Source organism: Nuphar pumila, chromosome 13 (assembly GCF_984573655.1).
Source record: "Nuphar pumila chromosome 13, dmNupPumi1.hap1.1, whole genome shotgun sequence".
NCBI lineage: Eukaryota > Viridiplantae > Streptophyta > Magnoliopsida > Nymphaeales > Nymphaeaceae > Nuphar > Nuphar pumila.
The window spans coordinates 68,911,956-68,937,801 of record NC_143261.1 but is presented as its reverse complement, the minus strand read 5'-3'; the positions used below and the strand labels follow the sequence as shown (position 1 = coordinate 68,937,801).

Here is a 25,846-nt window from a genome sequence, read left to right as displayed (position 1 = left end):
GAGACCCCTCTTTTCTTGGTGTAGCAAACCATCAACTTTTAATATACAACCATCAATTGAGTTCCAACTATGAGGAGTCGAACCGGTTTCAAATGAGTCAATTGGTGGGTCTCAAAGTTTGGTCTGAGGATCATATTAAATTGATGACTTGTATTAACTTAACTAGGTAAAACTGTTGAGGTTCCTTCTGCCCACTGGTGCACTTCAACTTTGTGGCAATGGGTTAGGGATGACAGTGGACCGGGGGAAACGGGGCCCTGCCCTGCCTCGCCCCGTTTGGACCGGGGATGGACGATATGAAACAGGGATGGAGGCAGGGATGAAGGTTAAAATCAAAACCCGTCCAGAGATGGATGGCAGAATTTTGAGACGAGGCAGGAGTGGAGACCTTGTCCCCCGCCCCGGTCCACTGTCATCCCTAGCAAGGGATGCCCTCTAACTACAGCTTTGAGCAGGACTCTCGTAAATGAGCCGAATGAACCAAGTTGAGGGTGTTCAAGCTCGGCTCCTTTCTTGTGTCGCGTCAACCATAGCTTGGGCTCATGAAGATCCTGAGTAAAATGAGCCTAGCACGAACCAATGTATTTTCAAAGATATGTACTTTTAGAGTTGATTGATTTGGACCTTATAAACCTATTGAGTCGAGCTCAAACTAGCTCAGCAATGAAACAAATAATTATTTCAAACAGTAGAATTCTATTCGAGTTCTAAATTTAATTGATTGCAAGCCAAATGCTTCAACCATAATTCACATTCCTTAATAAAAAGAATATATAATTTATTATTAATTAATGAATAAGAGTCGAGCTGAGCTGAACATTGGTTGTTCTGTGTTTGGCTTGCTTAGCCTATTTTATGAGTTCGAAGGAGCTTCTTATGAATCGAAAATAAGCCAAACTCCGAGCTGCTCATCTCGCTTCCCAACCCTAGTTTTGAGATACTTTTCACTATGAATATACAAGATGAAACACATGAATGCTTTGGATTGTGAATTCAGAATGACCATCTCAATTCTCAATAGATGGCAATTGTTTTCTTTCTTAAATAAAGCCTTTTTCTCCTTGGGATAATGAATCCCTGAAATTTTCTCTTTCTCATATTTAAGACAAAGCATAAGATAGTTGGAAAAGCCTTATGTTCTCAATCCAAACACACTCTTAGAGCTTGTTTATTAGAAGTGGAAAAGACAACACATACACAAAAAGAAACTTAGAATGGTGTTTGGATTCTTATAAGATATTAAGATTATGTGAAAAATATTTCGTAGATGGATATGTCAGATTACACAGAGAAATCGTTAAATGAGTGGGTCAGAACAGAAATTTCTTTTTTATGAAAGGAATCCATGGTCAGAAAAGATGCAATATCACCAAAAGTTGGTGATAATGAATGTGAGCCATGCATGAGTCCACAGACTATTCCCAGCTGACAGAGAGGGCACAGGGTGACGATGTCGAATCATGTGATACGTCATAACACATTTTGTCCTTACCTGTTGAAAGTTTGAATCCTGTCCTAAGCACATGCGACCAAGATAATTGTATGGTGAAAATCCAATATTACCAATTTTGGGTAATATTGCATATGGCTCAATCCTCCTACCTTTCTCACCGAGTTAAGGGAGGAACAAGTGCAATGTGATTGCACACTTTTAGTATGCTGCTTCCCCTAATCACCTTTCATCCTTGAGATACAGCCTGTCAGCTGTGGGACCCAAGCAATGATGGAAGGTGATCAAATGCAGCAGGGCACTAAAAGCGTGCGATGCAATCACATTGCACCTGGTCCTCCCTCGAGTTCATTGGCGTAAAACACCATATCCCCGTTGCCAACCAGGGACTACACCTAGCTTTCATCTTGTCAAGGAGAAATTTCAATCTTAAGTTTGTTGGGCCTCTTTCATAAACTTGGTTTCACTGTGAGAAAACGGGTCATTTAAAATTTTTGATTAATACGGAAACAGAAACCATAAATCGAACTGGTTCCAACCAAGACCCGATTCGGGCGTCTAACAGTTGATTTTCTAGTACCAATCTATCTGTCAATTTATTGACTGCATCTCCATATACATAAATATATATATATATATATATATATATATATATATATATATATATATATATATATATATGTGAACAAACCTTTCATTCATGGGCAGCTAAAAAAGAAACAAAGAGAGAGAGAGAGAGGATGAAGCCATCCTTCTCTACCATCCTTTCTTTGTTGTTCGTGATACTGATTTCAAGCATAGAATTCAGAGAATGCGTGAAGCAAGAAATTGATTTCACCCCTGAGAATCAAACTCGTTATACAGATCTGTTCCCACACCTCACCTTCAAGCAGGGCTTCTATGACACTTGGGGAGTCTCCAATATCAGGCACTCCAATGACGGATCGTATGTTGATCTCACCCTTGATAGGAATTCAGGTACCTTGTTCTTCTGCTCACTATATATAAATTTATTGGGGAGCCTTTGATCATGTGTTTCTTCGCTTCCTGTTTGTTTTCTTTTCTCCTGCAGGCGCTGGATTCACCTCTCAAGATAGATACTATCATGGTTTCTTCAGTGCAGCCATCAAGTTGCCTTCCTCATACTCTGCTGGAATAGTAGTGGCGTTATATGTACTCTCTCTCTCTCTCTCTCCGCATATATATGACCGATGCCCATCTCGTCGGATGAATGTGAGCCCTTGATTGATTGTGCAAGCATTAAAAAAAAGGTCTTTAGCGGCGGTCACCGGCTGAAGGCGCTTTGGCCTGACATGGCGTGCGACTGCGCTTCCGCCCGTTTGATTTTTTCCTGTCCGTTGTTACTCTAATATATATATATATATATATAGTCAAAATGGCTAATAAAGGTCATTTTTGTTTTATTTTCTTTATAAACACGGTGTCTGGCATCGGCCCATGCGAGAAGCGCGTTTCACTTCTATGCATGTGTACATGTGTGTACATGTGTGTGCATGTGTGATCATGCGCCCATCGCTGATGGGATCCTCTAGTATTGACAGAGTAATCCTATTAATTTGTCTATAAAAACAAGTTTCATAAATGAAACATGATAAAATGTATTATCGGTATATCATGGAAAAATGACATTTCTGGCCTACCGTCAGTCTATGAAGTTTTTTTTTTCATGTTTTACTTAAATCTGACTATACAAATATGTTCTACATGCTTCGCTTTGTAAGAATCGACTCTTGGAAGGTCCGATTATAAGTACTGACTTTTATAAGGTTTAAAGATCGATAGCTTAAAATTTTCATAGATATTCAAAGCTTAAAACTCATATTTTTTATGGATAAACATGATTCAAGTGTCGTTTTTTAGCAAATCAGTCATCCAGAACACATCTACAGGGTCAAATTTGCAAAAAACAACCTGAAAATACCTGTTCGCTAACTGGGGGTAGGCTAGAAAAGTGGTAGGAAGCTATCACTTTTCCTACGTGTGTGTTCTATATTTTGTTATGCTTTTTCTTAAAATGTGTGTGCTTATGTTAGAGCTTTTGTACGTAGATGTCAAATGCAGATGCTTACCCTCACAACCATGACGAGATCGACTTCGAATTCCTGGGACACGTGAAGAGAAAGGAATGGGTTTTGCAGACTAACATCTATGGGAGTGGCAGTGTCAGTCAAGGCAAGGAAGAGAGGTTTCATCTCTGGTTCGACCCTTCTCAACAATTTCATCAGTACAGCATTCTATGGAACGACCACCACATCGTGTAAGTTAATGGATTCAGCGAAAATCTACAGTACTTTGAACACACATACATATAAATGCAGTTGCCTAAGCGAACATGCCACGCATTTGGATTGTGCACAATCCATCGTGCGATGCTATGAAAAAAAACAGGCTTTAGCGGTGGGCAAAAGTGTCATTAAAATTTTTTGACCTTTAGAAGTAGTTATTAAGCGCTGCTAAAGGTAAAAAAAATTGTGCCTTCTGTTCTCTTTCTGGTGATCAGATAGGATGTTTTAGATGTGACATTGGTGGTCACTGGAGTCTCTGTAATTAAAGCCTGCCAGGCTCATAGAATGCACTCTTGGATAATCCAATGCTGACATGTAGGCAGGTTTTTATAATTAAGGTTTGAAATCAACTGTGTATAATTTTGATAAATATTTAAGTTGAAAAGTTCATGTTATTTCATTGAAAAGCGCAATGCAAGTATTGTTTTTTTAGCAAATTGACCATTTCAAACGCATAGATGAGATCAAATTTGCCAAAAAACACTTCTAAAACTCTGATTCGCTTGGGGGTAGGCTCCTAGCTTTGGTAGGACCCTATTTTCCATCATATATGAGCAGAGGATAGCTGCCTAATCTGATCCATGCCTACCGTCAGCCTGCCTACCGTCAGCCTGCCTACCGTCAGCCTGCCTACCGTCAGCCTATTGGGCTTGTGAAGGTTTTTTTTTTCCTCATATTTTTCTTCATATCTGATCATACAGATGTATTCTATGTGTTTGATTTTATAAGACTGAACTCCTGAAACGTGGGTAGGTTTTATAAGTTTTGAAAATCTGAGGTCCACAATTTTCATAAATATTTACATTAGAAAAACTCATGCTTTTTCATTGATAAACACTTCCAAGTGTTGTTTTCTAGCAAATCAAACATGTTGAACGGATCTGCATGGCCAGATTTATAAAAACACCTCGATAATCATAGTTCTATAAAAACACCTCGATAATCATAGTTCTCGCAGAAGGCTCCTAAATTTGGTAGCCACCTACACCTATGCTTACTGCCAATTAAGAGGGTTTCTGAAGGGCTTTTTTCATGTTTTTCTCAAATCTGATTATGCAGATGTGGAACTGCTTTAGTTTATAAGAATGAACTTTTGGATCGTCCTATTTCTGAAATGTAGGTAGGTTTTTATAAGGTTTGAAAATCGATGGCTACAATTTTCCCTAAATATTCAAGCTGAAAATACATATTTTTTCATCTAAAAAACACAATCAAAATGTCATTTTCTAGAACATCGATCATGTTGAACGCGTCTGCTAAATCAGATTTGCGAAAAACACCTCGAAAACCCTAGTTGGGATGCAATAGGCTCCTAACCTTGGTAGGCACCTACTTTGCATATATATATATATATATATACATATATAGGGGGGGTTAGCTGCTACTACCCAATCAAGCAAACAGCGACCCAACGCACACACAAGCAACACCTGTCACTTGCATGTGCCTGCACGATGGATGTCGTGCATTTTTGCACTCATTCATGTTCTTCGATTCATGATCAATGTAATTGGATTGAATTAAAACCATGTGCAGGTTCTTTGTTGACAATATAGCAATAAGACAGGTGAACCACAGCCAGGCCGTCGGTGGGGCATACGCAATGAAGCCCATGTCGGTGTGCTCCACAATATGGGACGGATCCAAATGGGCCACAAATGGGGGTCGGTATGGAGTGAGCTACAAGTATGCACCATTTGTGGCTTCATTTAGCGGGCTCGAATTGGTAGGCTGTGTATGGAACCAGTCCGAGTTGACCTGCCGCGAGCGCGGCGATAGCTCGGGCATTGACCCGATAAACGGCGGTGAATTTGTCAGTCTTACCGAGCAGCAGAGGATGGGGATGGAATGGGCTAGAAGGACATACATGTTCTACTCTTACTGTGAGGATTCAAACCGGTTCTCAGTGATGCCACCAGAGTGCAAGGATCAAAGGGAGGTGGGGTTCCTTCAGGATGGAGATGAGGATGACTGGATGAACGATATCACAATGATGCCTCCTTTCTCAAGGCATGGAGGCACTAAGAAGGCACATGCACCTCCTGCCCCAATTAGTAAGCCACCAAGTAGGATAGTTGGCCAATAGTAGTATTAAAAATATGGCAAGCTGTTCCAGAGAGAGAGAGAGAGAGGTATTAATCCTGTATGCTCTATATATTTAAATGTTAAGGCAACTAAATTTAAATGAGATTCTCTATCATTGTAGATAATGCATAATAAACAATAAGCTTGTGGCTGCTGTTTTACTGATTCTACGATTCTTAGTAGGGAAATCTAGTTTTGGATTCTCGTAGTGGCTTGGCATATTTTACCAATTACAATAAACCAAGAGAGAGAGAGAGAGAGGGAGTTTAGGAATGAAAAATTGGTAGGATACTGATCTGTTTTGATCTAACTTGCATCTTATAATAAACTTGCAGTTCTGGTTAAGTATGATCTGAACTTCTATGCTACTTAATCTGTCAAAAATGGGAAAACTTTTTTTTTTTAATGTCAAAAAGTAGACAGGTTGGGTTATATAAACGGCATATCAAGTGCAATCACATTGCACACTTTAGTGTGCCGCTATACTTGATCTGCATTCCATCTTCTGTTGGGCCCCACAACTGACAGGCCGTATCTTAGAGATGGAGGGAGTCAGGGGCGGCGGCAAACTCAAAGTGTGCAATATGATTGTACCTGATCTACCCTCTGTTATGTATATGGGATAATATTTGTTAACCTCATAGGTAAGGGAACCCTTAATAAAAAAAAACTCCAAACTTTTAAGTATTTTTTTTTCAAGTCTGACCCTGCAGATGTGATCTACATGTTTGGTTTAATAAAAGCTGGACTTGAATCATGTTTTACGGATTTTCCGTGGGTGGAAAAAAACAATGGCCTGCAAAGTATCCAAATTTTCAACTCTTAAAAAAATCATATTTTTATGTTGAAAATTTGTGATCCAAGGGTTTATTCCTACTATTTTGACCATATTAAACATATACATGGTTGTCAGGTTTTGTCGAACTTTCCCCTGTGAGCTCCGAATAGAGGTTCAACCATATGAGTGCGTTCAAGAACTGTTGTGTTCCAAACCATGTGACACGCATGTGGCCCATCAAACATGGGATGCTAGTGTCACCAGAATGGAATGCAAGTATAACTTTTCTCCCACTTTGTGGGGAGACAAGAGTTGGATCCTAGGGTCCAAGGAAACTGTCCAGGACAAGTTATCTGGATGTGTGTCCCATCAATCAATTGCAGCCTATTAGTTTCAAATATGACCCAGATTCATATATATATACAGAAATTGGTAGCTGCGCAACCCTTAGGTGTGCAGCTACGGCACTTGATGGATGGCCAACATGCAAAAAATAAACAAAAAATGCGTTTTTGCGCATTTTCTGGGATTTGCTGAGATCTTTAGCGGCGAATGAAACCGTCACTAACGTCCCCAGGATGCACCCGGCATATAAAAACTTTTTAGCAGCGGTTTTGACCACCGCTAAAGGCTTTTTGCATGAAAAATAATGCTTTTCATCATTTTTTTGCACAAAAAATGCTCAGTGTCCATTGCGTGATGGACTATCAGCAACATTCCACACACGCTCCTACCTATCACTATATATATATATATATCTTCAAGAAGGTGGTATGTATTAAAAAAGTTTGATATTATTTGGTATATAAATATAATAGAAACTTTTTAAATTTTATTAGTAACAAATAATATTACTATAGAAATAGAAATTACAAACATACAAGAGAATAAAAGTATTTTTGTATACTCACCTTTCTATAAGGTTATATTAATTTAATGAGTTCAATAATAAAATAAACACCATCAATTTTTTAGCGTTAAGTAAACCATATGTTTGCTTTAAAGTTTCATTAATTTCAACATTTAACAATTTCGACATAATTCTATCGTACAACTAAGATATTGACATTCTATCATTTTAAAAGCATAATTAAAAGAAGGTTCATATATTTACTTTTAAAAAATTTACCTGTTTTATATGTAATCATGATTTATCCAAGGAGTTCGCATTCCAAGGTTGACCCATATTTGTCCCTATTAATCATGATTTACCGAGGACAAGTTTGGCAATTGTGCTAGAAATTTCCAAGCATGGCCAAATATGTCAATATTCATCCATTGGAGCGTACGCTTTTATGCTAATTTTTGGTGTTGGTGTTTCGGGGGAGCACCCACAAAATATCAAACTACAAGTCTAAAGCACCTCAAAGGTTACCGATTATGTCATACAACAGGAACAGATTTCTGGAGCAGAAGAATTATGCAACATGCTGAGCACCCTCGAAATGCTTTACAGAATAAATTTACTGGTATTATTGTGTTTCTGCTTCAAGTTCACAAGGCTATCTCACTCGACCCCATCATGCCAAAGGCATCAAAGCAACAAACAAGAGCCAAGAACCCCCACTATGTCAAAGGCATCAATCAAACCAACAAAACTAAAGCCAAGCTGGATTTTTCAAGGGTGTTACCACAGCCTTGACTTGCAAGTAGTTATTTAAGCTGTAAACCCCCTTTTCCCTACCAATACCACTCATCTTATAGCCACCAAAAGGAATTGCAGCATCAAAGACATCAAAGCAATTGATCCAAACGCTCCCTACTCTCAGGGCCCGCATTAGGGTATTCGCAGTGTCGAGGTTCTTAGTGAACACACCTGCTGCCAGCCCATAGGGAGTGTGATTTGCTCTATGTATCACTTCATCCAGGTCCCTGTTATCAGTTAAACATTATCAGATAGGAAGACCAAGTTATAAACCAGAAAGCAATTAGACGTGCCATTGAGTGCCTACTTAAACTTCAAGATAGTTTGTACTGGACCAAAGATCTCATCCTTAACAATTGGCATTTCATCCTGTAGAGCAAAATTCAGATTTAGTACCTGCTTACAGTTGAAATTAACAAAGGTCATTACTGACAGGAGCAACTAAAAACCTCGGCATTGGTAAATATCGTTGGCTGAATATAGTAGCCTTTGTCACCTATTCTTTCACCCCCTGCTACCAGAGTAGCTCCATGATCAATGCCGGATTTTATGTACCTCAATACCTTATCAAACTGCTCCTTGTCAATCTGCATTTATTTTTCAAACAAAATTAGTCAATAAAAGGTGAAGAAGAAAAGCTTGGTGGCCTAATGCTAATAGTTCCAGCAGTCAATTAAGTACCAAAAGAAATATGCCTGTACAGTATGTTACCCTCATAGATTTGAAGCACAACTAAGAATCAGAGATGTTCAGAAATCAGACTAGCTCAATGGACATTGCTGTACCTGAGGTCCTTGTTCAACACCCATTTTGAATGGATCACCAACCACTCGTTGCATAGCACGTGCTTTAGACTTCTCTACAAATTCATCATAGACCCGTTCATGGACAAATGTTCTAGAGCCAGCACAGCAACATTGCCCCTGCAAAGATGTCAAAACTATAAATTAACAAGCCCCTCCTTATAAAATGTCTCGTATACTTTCAGCACTATGGTAGCTCACTTGATTAAAAAACAGAGCAAAATGTGCAAGTTCCACAGCCTCGTCAATGTCAGCATCTTCACATATGATGAAAGGTGATTTCCCTCCAAGCTCCAACGTCACAGACTTGAGGTTGCTTCTTGCAGCTAGCTCAAGCACAATCTGCCCAGTAGTAGTGGATCCAGTGAAAGCTATCTGCAAAATATCAAGATGAGTGAGGAAAAAGAAAGGCAACAAAATCACATTAACATATCTGAGGTGCTATTCAGACTGCAAACGGTGCTTTTATTTCTTCTAATAAAGCCAAAATATTTAACAAGTACTTGTATATCCTAGTGAATAACTAATGTTGTCACAGAAGCTAAGCAAGAAAGCCAGGAAAGATATAATGATGAAAGCAGAGAGATTAAGTTTCACAGTCTGCAGTCTGCTGTATCTAGCTGCACTAGCCTCGAAAAAGCAATCTTGAAGACCCTTTGAGCTACAACTATATCAAATATAATTTGTGTAGTAGCTTGTCTAGGACTATTAAGATAACCAAGAAGTTATCAAAATATAGATGTTCCAACATAATGAAAGAAGAAATTTAGCTGAAAGCTACTGTATTTGACTTCTTCAAAGAAAGCAAAAATGCAAGTAACCATCAAGAACAAAAGCTGAACTTCATTCTAAAGAGTGAATCATATCTACGTTCATCAGTCAAAGCTAATGAGAAAAAGGCAGTCTTCAGTTGCAACAGAAGGAGGTTCTTTACTTACAGAGGATGAACTACGAAAATGCTTTGTGGAAGAGGTGGCACTGGCCATGTTAAGGATCAAATTAGAAACAAGAAATATCCAAATGTACGACACAGTGTAGCTACTGCATTTGCAAATGCAAGCATCCATCAAGTGCAAAAGCTAACTTCACTCTGAAGAGTGAATGATATTTAAGTTCCATCATTCAAAAGGTAATGAGAAAAAGGCAGTCTTCATTTGCAACAGACGGAGGTTCTTCAAATAGAGACAATGTATTAGGCCGTGTGACAAACATTTTTATCGGCAAAATCTCATTCTTAAAAAAGACACGAGAAATTGAAAAAATTTCATAAATCTCACATTTTTTTCTGCAAAATCTTGGCAATAAAAAAATAAATTTAAAAATATAAAAAATATTTTTATAAGAAAATATTAATAAAAAATATTTAAAAAATATATATAATTTTTTTTCATGATCTCGTGATATTTTGAAAATCTTGCAAGAAATTGTTATTTTAAACTTTCAGGCAATTTCTCGTGATATTATCATGAGATTTTAGTAAATCTTGCGATATTTGTCACTATGGTATTAGGTTAATACTTGTCTAAAAACATGGCATTGGCCATGACCAAGGGAATCAAATAAAAAACAAAAAATACATAAATTCCTGCAGTATATTTTCATATACACGTGGCACAACCATTACTAACAAAATGATTTCACCATAAAACCCTTTCCCCCTTAATTAAACATTAAAACTTAGTTCTTTGATGCCAACAAGTTTAACAGACTTTCATAAGAAATAAGAAATTATTAATGCTTATTCTTCATTTGATTGGTGTCTTAATTTTAGATCTTAGAATTAGACAATGCCACAAAAGGGATAGACATAAGATAGATCCTAGAATTAAGTGGTGGGCACTGAAAAGAGCTAAACAATGAATGTTTGTAGAGCAGGTAGTTAAGGAAGCTGATTGGTGTCTTGAGGAGGATTCAGAATCAATGTGGAATAAGATAGCGGGTGGCATGAGAAAGGTGGCTAAGGAGGTATTGGGTGAGTCTAAAGGCGGTGCACCGCTAGGTAAGGATACATCGTGGTGGAATGAGGATGTCAAATTAGCTATTAAGGTTAAAAGAGAGTGTTATAGAAATCAAAGTAAGAGTCGTGATAATGAGAATTTGAAAAAGTATATGATAGCGAAGAAGGAAGCTAAAAAAGTAGTTCGGAACGCGAGGAATAAGGTATATAAGGAGGTTTATGACAAGTTGGATACCAAAGAGGGCGAGAAGGATATTTATAGGCTTGCAAAGATGAGAGATAGAAAATCGAGAAATCTGGGTATGGTTAGATGTATCAAAGATGAAACGCAAAGGGTTTTAGTCAAAGATGAGGAGATTAAGGAGAGATGGAAAGATTATTTTGATAGGCTATTTAATGAAAGTCATGCTCAAGATATTGGAGACTTGTCCATTCCTTTTCATGAGATGAATCGTAACTTCATGCGCAAGATTCAAAAAAAAGAAATTGTAGAGGCTTTGAAGAAAATGAAATCAAGTAGGGCAGTTGGCCCAGATGGTATACCTATCGAGGCTTGGAAATGCTTGGGAGAGAAAGGTTTAGAATGGTTGACAAATCTTTTTAACAAGATTTGACGGACAAATAAGATGCCTAATGAGTGGAGGAAGAGTACTTTGGTGCCTCTATATAAGAATAAGGGTGATATACAAGATTGCACAAACTATCGTGGTATAAAACTCATGAGTCATACTATAAAACTTTGGGAGAGGGTGATTGAGTCTAGGTTGAGGAAAATTGTCATGATATCGGAGAATCAACTATGGAAGCTATACATCTTCTTAGACAACTTATTGAGAGAAATAGAGAGAGAAACAAAGATTTGCATATGGTTTTTATTGATTTGGAGAAGGCATACGATAGAGTACCTAGGGACGTTCTCTGGTGGACAATGATGAATAAAGGTGTTTCTCTCAAGTACATTAGTATAATTAAGGATATGTATGAAGGAAGAGTAACCAATGTCCGCACTTATGGAGGGGTGACAACCAATTTTCCTATAACGGTTGGGTTACATCAAGGAACTGCTTTAAGCCCTTTTCTATTTGCTATAGTGATGGATGAACTTACGAGATCAATTCAAGAAAATGTGCCGTGGTGTATGTTGTTTGTTGATGATATTGTTTTGATTGATGAGTCTAGAGCTTGGGTTAAAGATAAGTTAGAATTATGGAGACATACATTGGAAGCAAGAGGTTTTAAGTTGAGTAAGAGTAAGACAGAATACATGGAATGTCGGTTTAGTAAGCAACGAAGTAGTGAAGCTTGGTGAGCAAGAAATACCGGTGGATGATTGTTTCAAATATTTGGGATCTATCATTCAAAAGTATAGAGAAATTGATGGAGATGTAAATCATAGGATAAAGGTTGGGTGGATGAAATGGAAAAGTGCAACTGACGATCGTAGAATGCCATTGCGGTTGAAGGAAAAGTTTTATAGGACGACTATTAGGCCCGCTTTACTATATGGTACGGAATGTTGGGCTGCCAAGAGACATCACATTCAAAAAATGAGTGTAGCTGAGATGCGTATGCTGAGATGGATGTGTGAAAATACAATAAAAGATAAGATTCGGAACGAGGAGATACGTAAGAAGGTAGGCGTTGCACCCATTGAAAATAAGATGAGAGAGAATCGTTTACGGTGGTTTGGACATATTCGGCGAAGGCCTAATGATGCTCCAGTTAGAAGGATTGAGAAATGGGAAAATATATTAGTTAAAAGAGGTCGGGGTAGGCCTAGGAAGACATGGATGGAGGTGATAGGAAAGGATATGAATGCTTTGAACCTCACCGAGGACATGGCATTGGATAGAAATGATTGGAGGAGAAGGATTCATGTGGAAGACCCAAAATGATTTTCTTTTTTGGTTCATATCGCCGACCCCAATTGTTTTGGGATGAAGGCGTAGTTGTTGTTGTATTCTTCATTTGATTGGGCATACTTGACAGGACCTGGTAAGAAAGAATTCTGTCCTTATATATGAAGTTCTTCAACTTCCAAAAAGTTCAATCGTATAATTTCAGACAAATGCTTGCCGTATAACTATGAATTATTTATACTTTGATTGAACTTGAAAAGAATTCATGCATGACATACATTTCAAGCTTAATAGAGTAGAAACAGTAGAAACTGAAATCACTAAAATATATGACATCCAGTATGGTGACAAGTAATGCATGATATCCTACAGAACATGAAGCAGAAAAAGCAATTCTCTCAACTAATTTCCTTCATGCGGCAGAAACAGTTCTGTTGAATCACTTATAAACTATCTTTTTCAAACATGCTAAGTAACTATGTCACCTGGGTACAACATGGCAATTTCAAAAAATGAGGGTACGAGGACAAAGCTATATATATATATATATATATATATATATATATATATATAGAGAGAGAGAGAGAGAGAGAGAGAGAGAGAAACTTGTTTTTTAGAAGTCATTTTTGTAGCTTCGTTGACCAGGTCTGGATTTGTCTAAGCCTGGTCATTGAAACCACTTTGGTTTAATTAACCAAGTTATAAAAAGGGGAAGAGCATGGCCCTTCCGCCCCCCTCTCTCTCTCTCTCTGTTTGTTGCAGAGAAGAAGAAGAGAGGAGGTACACTCTCTCTCCCTCCTTGGTCTCGCTCTTCCCCAGTTCTCTCTCTCTCTCTGTCTGTCTCCCTCAAGAGAGAGAAAGGGGGATAAATCAAGAGAGCAAGCAAGAGATAAAGGGAGACAAAGAGGAGAATCGAGAGAGAGAGGGAGAAGACGAGAGCCAAAGAGGAGAGAGAGTTGAGGGTTTCAGAGGGGTTTTGTTTTTTTAAGGTTCGGGTACCAGTGACATATCCACACTGCGCCTGATACCCGTACTGGAACGACGGTTAAAGTGTCGTGTCGCAGTAACATAGCTGAGTAGCTTCTGCCATAAACTTTCCCACCAGTTAGACCAACCCCTCCACCACCATGGACAGCTAGCACAGCCAAGTCTCACCTTGCAACCACCCCACCTATCCCTGAAGTGCCTTCACCACCATGGCAACCTCCCCTGCTTGGCTGCCAGCTTGGATATGTCAGATAGAATGCCAAGAGCACCTTTATTGTTTCCCATGCTTCTGATTCGTCCTCTACCATGAGCCATCTGCAACACCCGTTCCATATAACTGCTGTGCATAGGTGGTGAAAGGAGGATAGCAGGGTTCCAGACAAACAAAAAAAGGAATGGCCATGGTGAACAGAATAGGTAGGCATCTATGTCACATAGGTGCGGATGTGGATGCTAGTGTGGTGATTCGGCACTTTAAAAAATCTTGGGTGCGGGGAGGGTATATATACTTGTATGTGTTTGCATTTATGTATTTATATACATAATATAGATATAACTGGACTTGGTTAACCGAATCTACTTTTGGATAAAAATGGACCTCAGTATGGTTGACTTCACCTGACACATAAGAAGTCATGTCCAAGTGCCGCACCCGCATGGGTGCAGGTGCGAAGCGGGTGCGGTGCCCTGTTAGAAGAGTTTGTGTTACATAGGCAGGCATCAATGAAACAATTCAGCCAAGTCATGCGGTGCGGCGTTTTGGGGAGGGGGAAGCACCATTGGGTGAAGCTCGACAATGTGGTGGAGGAACAGAATGGTGAAGAAGATGATGATGATGGTAGGGATTCCAGCTGGGGAGGAAATGGGAGAGGTGTCGCACAAGGGTGTGAGTAAGGGAGAGAGGAAGTGGGTTGGAAAGAGATGAATTGAGAGCTTCTAATGTATGTGTGTGTTGCCTATGTGTGTGTGTGTGTGAGAGAGAGAGAGCTACATCCTTCTTCTAAAAGGAAAGTGCACTTAATTTTTATAGATTTTATAAATATTAAATAAACACTGATATTTAACAAGCATAAAAGTGACCTATTTACAAACAAGTGAAAATGCTACCTTAGTTTCTGCAAGAAATTCACACTAAATTTGAAGAAAAATATCAGGCAGTTGACAATCATTTAGAAAATGATCACAGAAAGGACTATGTAATAAATTTTCCATTCACTTTTAAAAAACTAAACAAAATCAACAGTCTAGATACCTTGTCTACATCCATGTGACTAGCTAGCGTTGCTCCAGCCGTTGGACCAAATCCAGGAACCACATTCAATACACCAGGAGGAAGCCCAGCCTGTCGAACATAGAAAGCAATAAGAGGAAGGCCTAAATACTTCTAACCCAGAACTCGGGAAAAGAGCATCTCAGTAAAAATGTTCTTCAAAGTGTTATAACATTCAATCGAAATTGAAGGATAATCAAGGAAATTGTCTGATTCCAGGTATCCAAGCTATGCAACATCAAGATTTCACTATAGTTACCAGTATCCACAAAACTGGAGAATTTCCAACATCAAGATTTCACTATAGTTACCAAACAATCATTTGTATGATCATATCTTGAAGGAGGAACACTAAGAAATTAAGAGAATAAATGGGGTAAATTCATGTCAACTCCTGACTATATTTTAAAGTGGAGTATTCATGATATTCTTCATGCCTTGATGACATAGCAGAACTTAGGGCATGTACATTACAATTTACTCAAACACAATGGTTACAAAAAGAGATTTCATTAACTAAGCCATAACTAAAATTCCAGATCACCAGGACAAAGAAGAAAAGTCGCCAAAGGGAAAAAAGAAATAAAATGCAAGCACAGAGCTTAACAGAACTGCATATAATTTTTAGAGCTACATTATTGGCTTGAGGCAAATTATGGAGAATGTTACTTTTTGTGTTAAACTTTAGTGTATTTTCACTTTCTGTGGTTTCTAAGCTGCACTATGTTATCATCACTTATGTCAACATGTAATTCCTTGCATTTACTTGGTCTGTGTTTAGATATTTTAACTGTGTATCCAAAACTAGGAACTTTATAGATGTCCAAGTTTCTTTCATCATGGTGTGAGAACCTAGATTTCAATACCTGATTATGTGATTGAAAACTATTTTGTGATGGAAAATCAACTCTTAGTGTCCTGTTAAAAAGATTGTCCATGAATGCATGTGTTGTCCACAAGAGGGGCCTATTCATGAGTCTACCTAAATTTGAATTCTTCACTGTTCAGGCAACCTGAATTGGATGATATCATAGATATTAAGGTCTTTTGAACTGACTCATCTGATTTCATTGTCAAAACACACAAAATAGCATGCCAGAGACACAAGTGCTTTCTGTAAGGCTGCATAAAAGAATGTATCCATCACAATGATCTTTTTTTTTAAACACATTTTTCCTTTTTCTCCCTGTCATGGTGACATTAGCAGATCTGAATCTGAAGCACGGAATTGCTACTTTAGAATTTGAGGAAGACAATTTTAACAAGGAACAGACTGTGATAACAAAAAATTAATAACAGACTCCATTGTAACAAAATAAAGCGGAAAGCAAACCATAATGTCCACAAGCACAAGTTCTATAAGAGACAATACAAATGCCAAAGGCAATACACAAGCACACGAGTACATACAATGGCTACAAAGAGCCTAAATGTGCACAAGCACAAGTCAATCAATGACAAATACATAAAATCACAAGAGACACCAATGGGCATACACGAACAAAAAAACTTAAAAATAATAATTCGTTATTGAGATAGAATGCTTAGGAAAAGCATTAAAGAACAAGAGGAGTTTTAACCCCTTTATATAAGCATTACAAGAAGCCATATACTCATTGGAATGCTCCCAACCGCTATAAATATAGCGGTTGGGGAGATCCCAATAACTATATTGGACTTTGTCCAATATACCCTCATACAAGAGGGAAAAGACAAAAAAAATATAAAAAGAGTACAAAAACAAAATCGCCCCTAATGGGCAGTACCTATCACATAGGTGTAAAAAGACAAAAATGTCCCTACAAGGTCAAAAACCTATTACAATAAAAAACAGTTTAAAATTATATAATATATACATATACACTCATATACGAATATATACACACACACATATATATAATATATATATATATATGTGTGTGTGTGTGTGTGTGTGTGTGTGTGTATTTTCTTTATGTTTTTGTAATGCCCACTAGGGGCAAATTAGTCTTTTCACTTGTAAATACGCATGTCCACTAGGAACCTTTTTTTGTTCTTATTATTTTTTATCGTTTTAGTTTTTCTTAAAATATCCCAACGACTCTATGGGAGCCCCTTTGCTTCCAATATGTGCATAAAGAGAGGTTCTCCACTTATTCTCTATGCTCTTTGAAGCATTTCAATAAAAGATTCTTTATATTTTTAAGTCCTCTCTCCCATATTGTGTGTGTTTATCACTTGGCCCTTTGTGGCTTATTGTATTTTTGCCCATTAGTGGCTTCTTGTTTGTATGCTTGTGCATCTCTTGTAGTTACATTGTGACATTGTTCTTTGCACTAGTGTTTCATTACATGGTATCAAAGTCTCTAGGTGTTTGAACACTCTTGGGACTTCTTTCTTTTATATTTGAGTGTACCTAAGCTTTACATTTTTGTTCTTCTTCAACTCTTCCACAATGGCAGACAAAGATGCAGAGATTGACCTCTCATTAAAATTCAATGGGACCAACTATAGAATGTGTGCGGCCGCTATAAAAAATAACCTCAAAGGCAAGAAACTTTGAGGATATGTATGTGACACCGTTCTGAAACCACAACTAAAGCTCACTAAGGAAGAAAAAAAAAAAAGCCAAAGCTATTGAAGAATACTAATCCAAAGTTGAAGATTGAGAAAGTGAGCATGCCAAAAAAATGACATCGTTCATGAATAATGTGGAGCTCAAAATTTGTGCTAATCTAGCCAAATTTAAGAAGGCAAATGAAGCATGGTTCTTCATAAAAGGTACGTGTACTCAAAAGGACCTTGTGCTAGGCATTTCTTTTTATAAGAAAAAGTAAGAGAATTGTTAGTTTGTTCCATCCACTCTTGGACAGGCCACCAAACAAGCCCTTAAGTCCAAAAACAACTGACAGAAAACAAACATGAAACTTTTGAAAATTTCAACCATGATATGATGCAAATATAGCAGCAGAATTACAGATGTTAATGAAATTGATTTTCTTTTATGATGTTGAAAGAGGCAGAGTATATATTTTTCAAGTTATATACCACAATGCAGTACAATAACATTTGTAACTATACCTCAAGAAGTAGATTTGACACGTATAGAGCAGTCAAAGGTGTCTGCTCTGCAGTCTTCAATACAACAGTGTTCCCACAAGCTAAAGCAGGTCCAACCTTCCAACCATACATGAGAAGTGGAAAGTTCCACGGAATAATTTGTCCAGCAACTCCAATGGGTTCATGCAAGCATTGCACATGATAACTTCCATCAGCTGGAACTGTGAGACCATGGATCTTATCTGCCCACCCTGAAGAAGTACCACGATGGTTAGGCTAAGCACAATTTACACATCTTGGCAATCAGAACTATTTGACATCTTAAGGGAAGATCTTTTTTCGCATTCAGTTTTCTAAACAACATACCAGCATAGTATCGCATAAGTCGGACCAGCATTGGAACTTCAATTTGGGATGATTGCTCATAAGGCTTCCCATTATCCCAAGTTTCAAGAGCTGCAATCTCATCATTGTTCTTTTCAATAAGATCAGCAAATCGGAGAAGTATTCGCGATCTTTCCTGCACAGGAAACAGGGAAGGCACATATTTCAGAAAATAATTATAATCCATGAACAAAGTACAAAAAGCTCAACTTAAACCATTCCCAAGTTGACGACCTCTAGGAGCATAGTTTCTCTCACAACTTGTTTTTTTACAAGAGCCACATGTGTTGAAAAAACCAAATCCCCATGAGTTACGTCAAATTAACCCATACATTTCAGATATTTTAGCCATCTGCATACATAAGTGGGATGCATAAAGTTGCAGTTGACATGAATGAATATCATAATTACATAAGCAGTCATTTTTGGCCATGGTCCCTTATCAAAAGCTTTGCGAGCTGCAGCTACGGCCCTGTTGATGTCTTCTGCTTCTCCTTCAGCAACATGTGCAATAACTTCTCCTGTCCTAGGATCAAGTGTTGGAAACGTTTTGCCTGAGACAAAGAAAACTTGTATAAGTCGATTCTTTTTCACAGACTGTTGCAATCAGAATATACTTATGCAGCCACATGCTAGACTGTAAAGAAGGAAAAGTGGCAAGTTTTACCAAGGGCGCATTTGCGTGCTGCGGAAAGCTGGGGCTTTCCACGGAAACATACAGCTTTTGATGCATTTCAGTGGGGCCCACAGCAGCAACACAACCCCCCCCCCCCCCCCCCCCCCCGCCCCACTATTTCCACGGGAATGGTTCCTGTGGGTGGGGAAGTTGGACTCATCTTCCGTGACACAAATGCCCCCTAAGAGAAACTCCCATTCTAGTATCACAATTGAAGGATTACCTGATGCAGAATCAACAAATTGACCATCAATTAGAAGCTGTGTCAAATTTACTTGAACAGGGGGATTTATAGGTTCTTCAGCTGTAGCTGCAGTGCCAAACATACGACTTCGAATGCTGCTTGTGAAGGATCTTCCTGAAGAAGCATCAATAGAGAAAGCGTCAAACAAGTGAACAATTCCACATGCCAAACACAAGTTCAATGAGTATGAAGAGATTTATCATTTGATGATGAATTTATGTGCACAAGTAGCAATACCCAAAATATTCTAGTAAAATGAACATGAATTGGATATGAAAATCTGAATAATCATTTCATATCACTTATGTTTGAAAACCCATATTATAACTCAGAGAACGAGCAACATAAGGGTGCATGTCGAACTGGAAGACACTAGTACAACCGTTATTTAAGAGAATACAATTGGAAGAGCTGCATGCTAAGAAAACACTAACGGTATACATAATAGGATTCTAGAACTTGTACTGCCACCACTGCACATAAAAGATTTACCATATGGGACAGCAGCAGTGCACAGCGACCACAATACACGCATGTACAAAGATGTCCTTATGGTACTAGAATTTTTCGCGCTACCAATTTTTTTTAACAGTTTCATACATTATTAGAATTTCCTACATGGAGCCATATTCTTATTGTTCATGAATCTATGCACCAAACCAGAAATTCAAAACAAATATTGGAAACAAGAATGGGAAGAAATTTAAACATTAGAAGTCTGCATCTGTATTTGAGACCTATTAGACAAGTGCACGTTTGGTGGGCAACCATTACTTGTCTAGGAGATGAATGCCAGAGCTATGGATGATGATGCCCTTTGACTAGAAGTTTTAAGGACAAGGTTAGCCTTGTCAACAAGTTGGTCCTAAATTTCAATAGCATCTGATTGCCAGAAAGAGTAGGAGTCTGTTCTGACTGGTGAACTTGCTTTGGCTTGACTTTTTATAGGATTGCTTTCGATAATACTTTATTCAAGCAATGAACTTGGGAATATCCTCGCCTCTGAATTTGAACTCAGTTCAACTCATCCTTCCCTTTACACGATATTCCACTGTCATGGGAAAATTACAATCATATGAAGATTTATCAATTGAAATTTTACATTTTTCTTTAATAAAAGTAGGCGAAAAACAAGAGCACCAGGTGGTGGTGGTTTTTCACTTTTTTTGTGGACAACTAGAAAAGTTTCATGCTGACCACCACTAAGACATATTTGCTTAACATTCTGGGAAATGGAACTCTTTCATATGATTTATTCTGCTTTTCTCATGAAAAAAACATGCCTTGACCATTGAAGTAATTCTGATCCCAAAAAGTTATGGCCTAAAATTCATGTAAAATTGTCCTAAAAAAAGAACTACAAACTATCTTTCAGGTCCAATATTTCAAGATAGAAAGTTTCCAAAAAACGGGAAAAATCTGATCACGTTAACTGTCAATCTGTATAATTCAGGTTGATCATAAAAACACGAAGATTGAAATTGATCAAAATCTTTATAAAGCTCTTATCTCTGACCTGGTTGAGTTAACCACGCCTTTCATCTTCCGCCCCCCCTCCCAAAAAAAAAAAACATGACTTCCCATCCATCCAACATCTATTTTAGAACTTAATTACCTTAAAACCTGATGAATCAATAAATAATCCACCTAACAATTTAAACTCTGAATTTCCACCATCATTAAAACCCAAAGAATCCAACAGCAGACTAGAGAAAAGAAACCATCTCTCTTATTTCAAAATAAGCAACAAAAAGAGAACACCAAAACCCCCTTTTTCCCTCTTAATCTCAAGTAAAACCTTAAGTAGAGGTACAACCAACCAGGGGAAAAAAATGTTTTCAAAAAGTAACAAAATCCCAGTTCCAAAAAAAATCGGGCAATAACTAAAAAAAAAAAAGCAAACTAAGCATGTTTATATATATATATATATATATATATATATAAAAGAGAGAGAGAGAGTAATGGGTCCGTGCTAAACCAATTCGGTGCTAAAACAGCGTGCTAAATGGGTTTTTTGGGCTTTTTTCATTTTATTTTTAAATTCTGACCGTACAGATGTGATCTATGTACTTGATTCTAGAGGGATCAGCTCTTGAAGCATTTGATTCCAACACATTTGTGGGTTTTTATAAAGTTCGAAAAATCAACGGTCTAAAATCTTTGAAAATTTTTGAGGCTCCAAACATCAATTTTTTCATGGAAAACACATGATCCAGATGTGAATTCTTAGTAAATAGACCATGCCCAACATATTTATGGGGCTGGAACTGCATAAAAAGCACCGGAGAAGCCCGAAAACCCCATTTAGCAAGCGGTTTAGCACCAGATTGGTTTAGCACGGACCCATTTTCCTTCGATTCGGCGACGGTTTTCCCGTCATAAAAAAAAAGTTGCATATTTTAAACTAACCAACAAAAAGAGAATATCAAAATCCCTTATTTTCCCTTAAGTCGAAGTAGACCTTAAGTAGAGGTACTACGACCAAGCAGGGAAAAAAATATTTTCATCAACTAACAAAAATCCCAGTTCCAAAATATTGGGAAAAAGCCCAAAAAAACACAGCGAAATAAGCAAGTTCAATCAGCCAATCACAAAAGAAGGCAATAAATTGATGTTGGTGTACCCAGAAACCAGAAATTTTGCAACAATAAACCGGACCGACAAACAGGATCACCATCATAAAAACGGGAGCAAAGAATTCATGAGGAGAAGAAGAACTCTGTTCCAAAAATTGACCTTCCAGAGAGAGAGAGAGAGAAGGAAAGGGCCTATACCTAGGTGTCCGGTTCTGGAGGATCTGACAGCCAGGGAGAGGAGGGATGACATGGTCCTGACTGTCATGGGGCCTCTGTGAGCTTTTAGTGGAGATTATGGAGGTGGGCAGCTGCCACAGTCCATACTTATAGCAGAAGGACACAGTGGAGGGTAGCTAGAGACGGAGATAGAAACTTGGAATGTGGGTCCCACTTACCCAATTTTTTATGAGTCAGAGAGCCATGGACTGAAACCGGGCTCGCTTCAAGGTAATTATTACAGAAATGTCTCTAAAACTATGACTTGTGAATGATCTCATGCTGAACAAAAATATCACACACAAATCAAGACCCAGATGCTACAGGTTAGATCACGCCCCCTACATGTGGATGTGGGGTTGGAAAAAATTACAAAAATATTCTGGTAAAAAAAAAATTGTTGCTTTTTAAGTGGCAGCAACAGGGTAGAATGACTTGATATTCAGAGGCACTTCAGTGTCATCACAGAGTTTTTAATGTATCATAACAATTTTAGATTGGACCAATCCGGTAAGTTTTGGATTCAGATTATTGGGTTGATAGGGCCAGGCTTTTGAAGACTACCATTTTTTTTCATTTGGATTATGTGGAAGGTGGACCATGCATTTACAACTTGGCATCTTTAGGTTTTACTGTGGATATACTCAACGTCCATTTATAGGAAGGAAGAACATTTTACCCGGAATTGCCAATTTTCTATCTTTGTTAATTGTGAAAACAATAAGTGTGTTTTGTGCACATGAAACGCCAATGGAAAACACAAATGAGGAATTATATTTCTTTGGATCAGGGATCTAGTCGTGCAGCCTGTGCCTGACCTACTTTCAGTCACTGCCAGGGCGGCATAAATGAGGAATTACATTTACTAATGTGCTTCTCTATTTGCAAAATGCTCTTTGGCTTGGCCCAGGTCACAGGTGCTGATAGCCTTAGCCTTATCTAGATTTAGATAATTTTTTTTTTGAGTTTCTCTTCAATATCCTGAAAAAATGGGATAAGCTGGATTGAAATGGCAGTGGGACTTTTTCTACACAAACCACTTCAATCATTTGGTTTCTCAGGAAAATCGGATCTCATGAAAAAAATTGGATGAAGTTCAGATGAACCCTAGACTAATTCTAATTCAAATAGGTTTCAATGCTTACATGTATATCACAGGGACAAGCCATTTTGGTCGAGTGTCATTGTTGTCAGGAACCACATGGTGACATGCTTACACAATCTCGAGACGTAGGGCATTAATTTAATATTTTTACCATTCTACTTATATTTCAATAAATATATTTTTATATGCCAAAATATTAAAAATAAATGTTTTATAGATTAAGCAATTAAAAATAATATGTGTTCCTATGTCTTAATTTTTTAAAAATTTACAAATCATGTCATGCATAGGGTTTCACACGCATCCTTGTGACGTAGGTTTACAACATCGATCCAAGGAGATGGAGGGTCCATGAGACTTTGATCCCGAATGGTCTGAATGCAAAAGTTCTCACGCAAAAGATGCTTGACTTGACTTTAAGGAGCTTCCTAGTTTTGTAATTAAAACAATGGTGCAAGGCTAATTGAATGATTCATATGTAACTCATTTAAGGGTGGATAAGGTCAAGTGGATTTGGTTGAATAATGAGCACATTTCAAAAAAGATGGGCACGAAACACTTTTTGGATATTAGGGTTTGTTTGATTGTTTTTTTCACTATTGGACAGAATAGTAGAATAGATCGGGCAAAACACATGTTCCCTAACAATTGTACTTCATCCAGCATTTGCTTCTACTCAAATAAGAAATCATAATTTTTATATATCATTTAGAATCCGTCTCCATAGTGACAAATATAGTGAGATTTATGAAAAATCTCACGATAATATCGCAAGAAATTGCCCGAAAGTTTAAAACGGAAATTTCTCACGAGATTTTCAAAACATCACGTGATTTATGAAAAAGACATAAATACCATGATTTAAATGCGATATTTATGTTTTAAACAGCTATTTATCATGTATATTTATTTTTAAATAAATTTTATTAATATTTTCTTATAAAAATATTTTTAATTTATGTTTTTTATTGCCAAGATTTTATCAAAAAAAAATGCAAGATTTATGAAAAAATTTCAATTTCTCGTGAGTTTTTTTGAAAAACAAGATTTTGCCGATAAAAACTGTTGTCACCATGTCCGTCTCTTACAAGCTAAGCTACACACTTTTCCCTTCTTTCCAGCCCACATGAAGGTGGGATGAGAATGTGTTTTCACATGGAAAGAGAAGCCACTCAAAATTGCTGGCAAAATTAAGGAACAGATTATGACAGCCACCCATCTTGAGATTTCTCGAGATGGTTGTAGTGTCCATCTCAAGAAACGTTGAGATGGACGGCCATGCACCTTCCAGATCAGCATTTCTCATTTCTTTGCCATTGCGTAGAAGAATATTGATTTTGTATTGGGAAAACGCAAGTTTTCTTTTTAGAGTACTCAAGCTTCTCATAAAGTTCCATCCACATAAAATAAAAGGTCCTACACTTGAAAAAGAAAAACCTTGTCATTCTTTGAGCCCACCTATTAAAGACGTACAAACAAACAAAGGGTGTCAATTATTTTGTCAAGACGAGGGACAATTCAGTCATTTCACCTAACCTAAAATAGTAAGGTCCATGGACCATGTGGTGTCTTTAATATCTGGTGAAAAATCTTACATGGATAAAAATCAGGCACTTGGGTATCATCTTTTCTTCTTTTCTTTTGTTGCCAATTTATCCGTAAAATCATTAAAGCCTTTACCTGTCCAACCTTTTTGGCTAAAACTTGGGACCCAGACTTAAAAGTATTCTCTTCCATACACGTGATATATATATATATATATAGATAGAGAGAGAGAGAGAGAGAGAGAGTTGGGTCCGTGCTAAACCAATTTAGTGTTAAACCATTTGCTAAATGGGGTTTTCCATTTTATTTTTAAATTCTGACTGTACAAATGTGATCTATACAGTTGATTTTAGAGGGATCAGCTCGTGAAGGGTCGGATTCCAACACATTGGTGGGATTTTATAAAGTTGGAAAAATCAACAGTCTCAAATCTTTGTAAATTTTTGAGGCTCCAAACATTATTTTTTTTCATTGAAAACACATGATCCAGGTGTGACAGGTGTGGATTCATAGTAAATTGACCGTGCCCAAGAAATTTATGGGGGTGAGAACGGCATAAAAAGCACCAGAAAACCCAAAAAACTCATTTAGCACACGATTTAGTACCAAATCACCAAATTGGTTTAGCAGGGACCCATTACTATATATATATATATAGATATAGTGCTAGTGGTGGCTGCTTAATCCCATCCGTGCATTACGAGACGCTTGTAGCATTTGTGTTTTTCCAAAAGGAAAACTGCTAACAATGCTTTTGTTTCAGTGGATTCACTGAGACCTTTAGCCGCGGTTCTAAATGCTGCTAAAAACATTATGATTAATGCCCACAGGCCACAGTGCTTCCCGTTGAGATATTTAGCGACGTTTTGAAGCATCGCTAAAGGTCTCAATGAAACTAGGACCTTTAGCGAAGTTTTAAAA

The 25,846-nt window shown here is 37.7% G+C and overlaps 2 protein-coding genes across 3 annotated transcripts; one reads left to right on the top strand and one right to left on the bottom strand.

Moving 5' to 3' along the window:
- The first annotated feature begins 2,156 nt into the window (after positions 1-2,156).
- Positions 2,157-5,949, top strand: LOC149818616 (putative xyloglucan endotransglucosylase/hydrolase protein 33). The gene is made up of 4 exons (XM_089984310.1): positions 2,157-2,428; positions 2,523-2,623; positions 3,520-3,728; positions 5,293-5,949. Exons 1-4 carry the CDS (start codon positions 2,191-2,193, stop codon positions 5,840-5,842), a joined length of 1,098 nt encoding a protein of 365 aa, XP_089840436.1. The 5' UTR covers positions 2,157-2,190; the 3' UTR covers positions 5,843-5,949.
- A 2,119-nt stretch (positions 5,950-8,068) lies between these two features.
- LOC149818615 (benzaldehyde dehydrogenase, mitochondrial-like) lies at positions 8,069-22,382 on the bottom strand. Of its 2 annotated transcripts, XM_089985696.1 has the most exons (11): positions 22,258-22,382; positions 19,463-19,597; positions 18,975-19,117; positions 18,546-18,699; positions 18,201-18,430; positions 15,123-15,212; positions 9,269-9,442; positions 9,050-9,187; positions 8,714-8,851; positions 8,572-8,633; positions 8,069-8,491 (listed from the first exon to the last, which is right to left on the bottom strand). In XM_089985696.1, exons 1-11 carry the CDS (start codon positions 22,322-22,324, stop codon positions 8,218-8,220), a joined length of 1,605 nt encoding a protein of 534 aa, XP_089841822.1. In that variant the 5' UTR covers positions 22,325-22,382; the 3' UTR covers positions 8,069-8,217. The 2 variants fall into 2 exon arrangements, with proteins under 2 accessions (XP_089841822.1, XP_089841823.1); XM_089985697.1 differs by lacking the exon at positions 8,572-8,633 and having other exon boundaries at positions 8,294-8,491; positions 8,661-8,851.
- Positions 22,383-25,846: the final 3,464 nt, after the last annotated feature.

Excerpts from the sequence above, each read along its gene's own strand:
- LOC149818616 (XM_089984310.1), top strand. The coding sequence starts at position 2,191 with ATGAAGCCATCCTTCTCTACCATCCTTTCTTTGTTGTTCGTGATACTG. Across the intron at positions 2,429-2,522 it reads CACCCTTGATAGGAATTCAG|GCGCTGGATTCACCTCTCAA; the intron begins GTACCTTGTTCT and ends TTTCTCCTGCAG. Across the intron at positions 2,624-3,519 it reads GAATAGTAGTGGCGTTATAT|ATGTCAAATGCAGATGCTTA; the intron begins GTACTCTCTCTC and ends TTTTGTACGTAG.
- LOC149818615 (XM_089985696.1), bottom strand. The coding sequence starts at position 22,324 with ATGACAGTCAGGACCATGTCATCCCTCCTCTCCCTGGCTGTCAGATCC. Across the intron at positions 19,118-19,462 it reads ATTTGTTGATTCTGCATCAG|GCAAAACGTTTCCAACACTT; the intron begins GTAATCCTTCAA and ends TCTTTGTCTCAG. Across the intron at positions 18,700-18,974 it reads GGCCAAAAATGACTGCTTAT|GAAAGATCGCGAATACTTCT; the intron begins GTAATTATGATA and ends TTTCCTGTGCAG.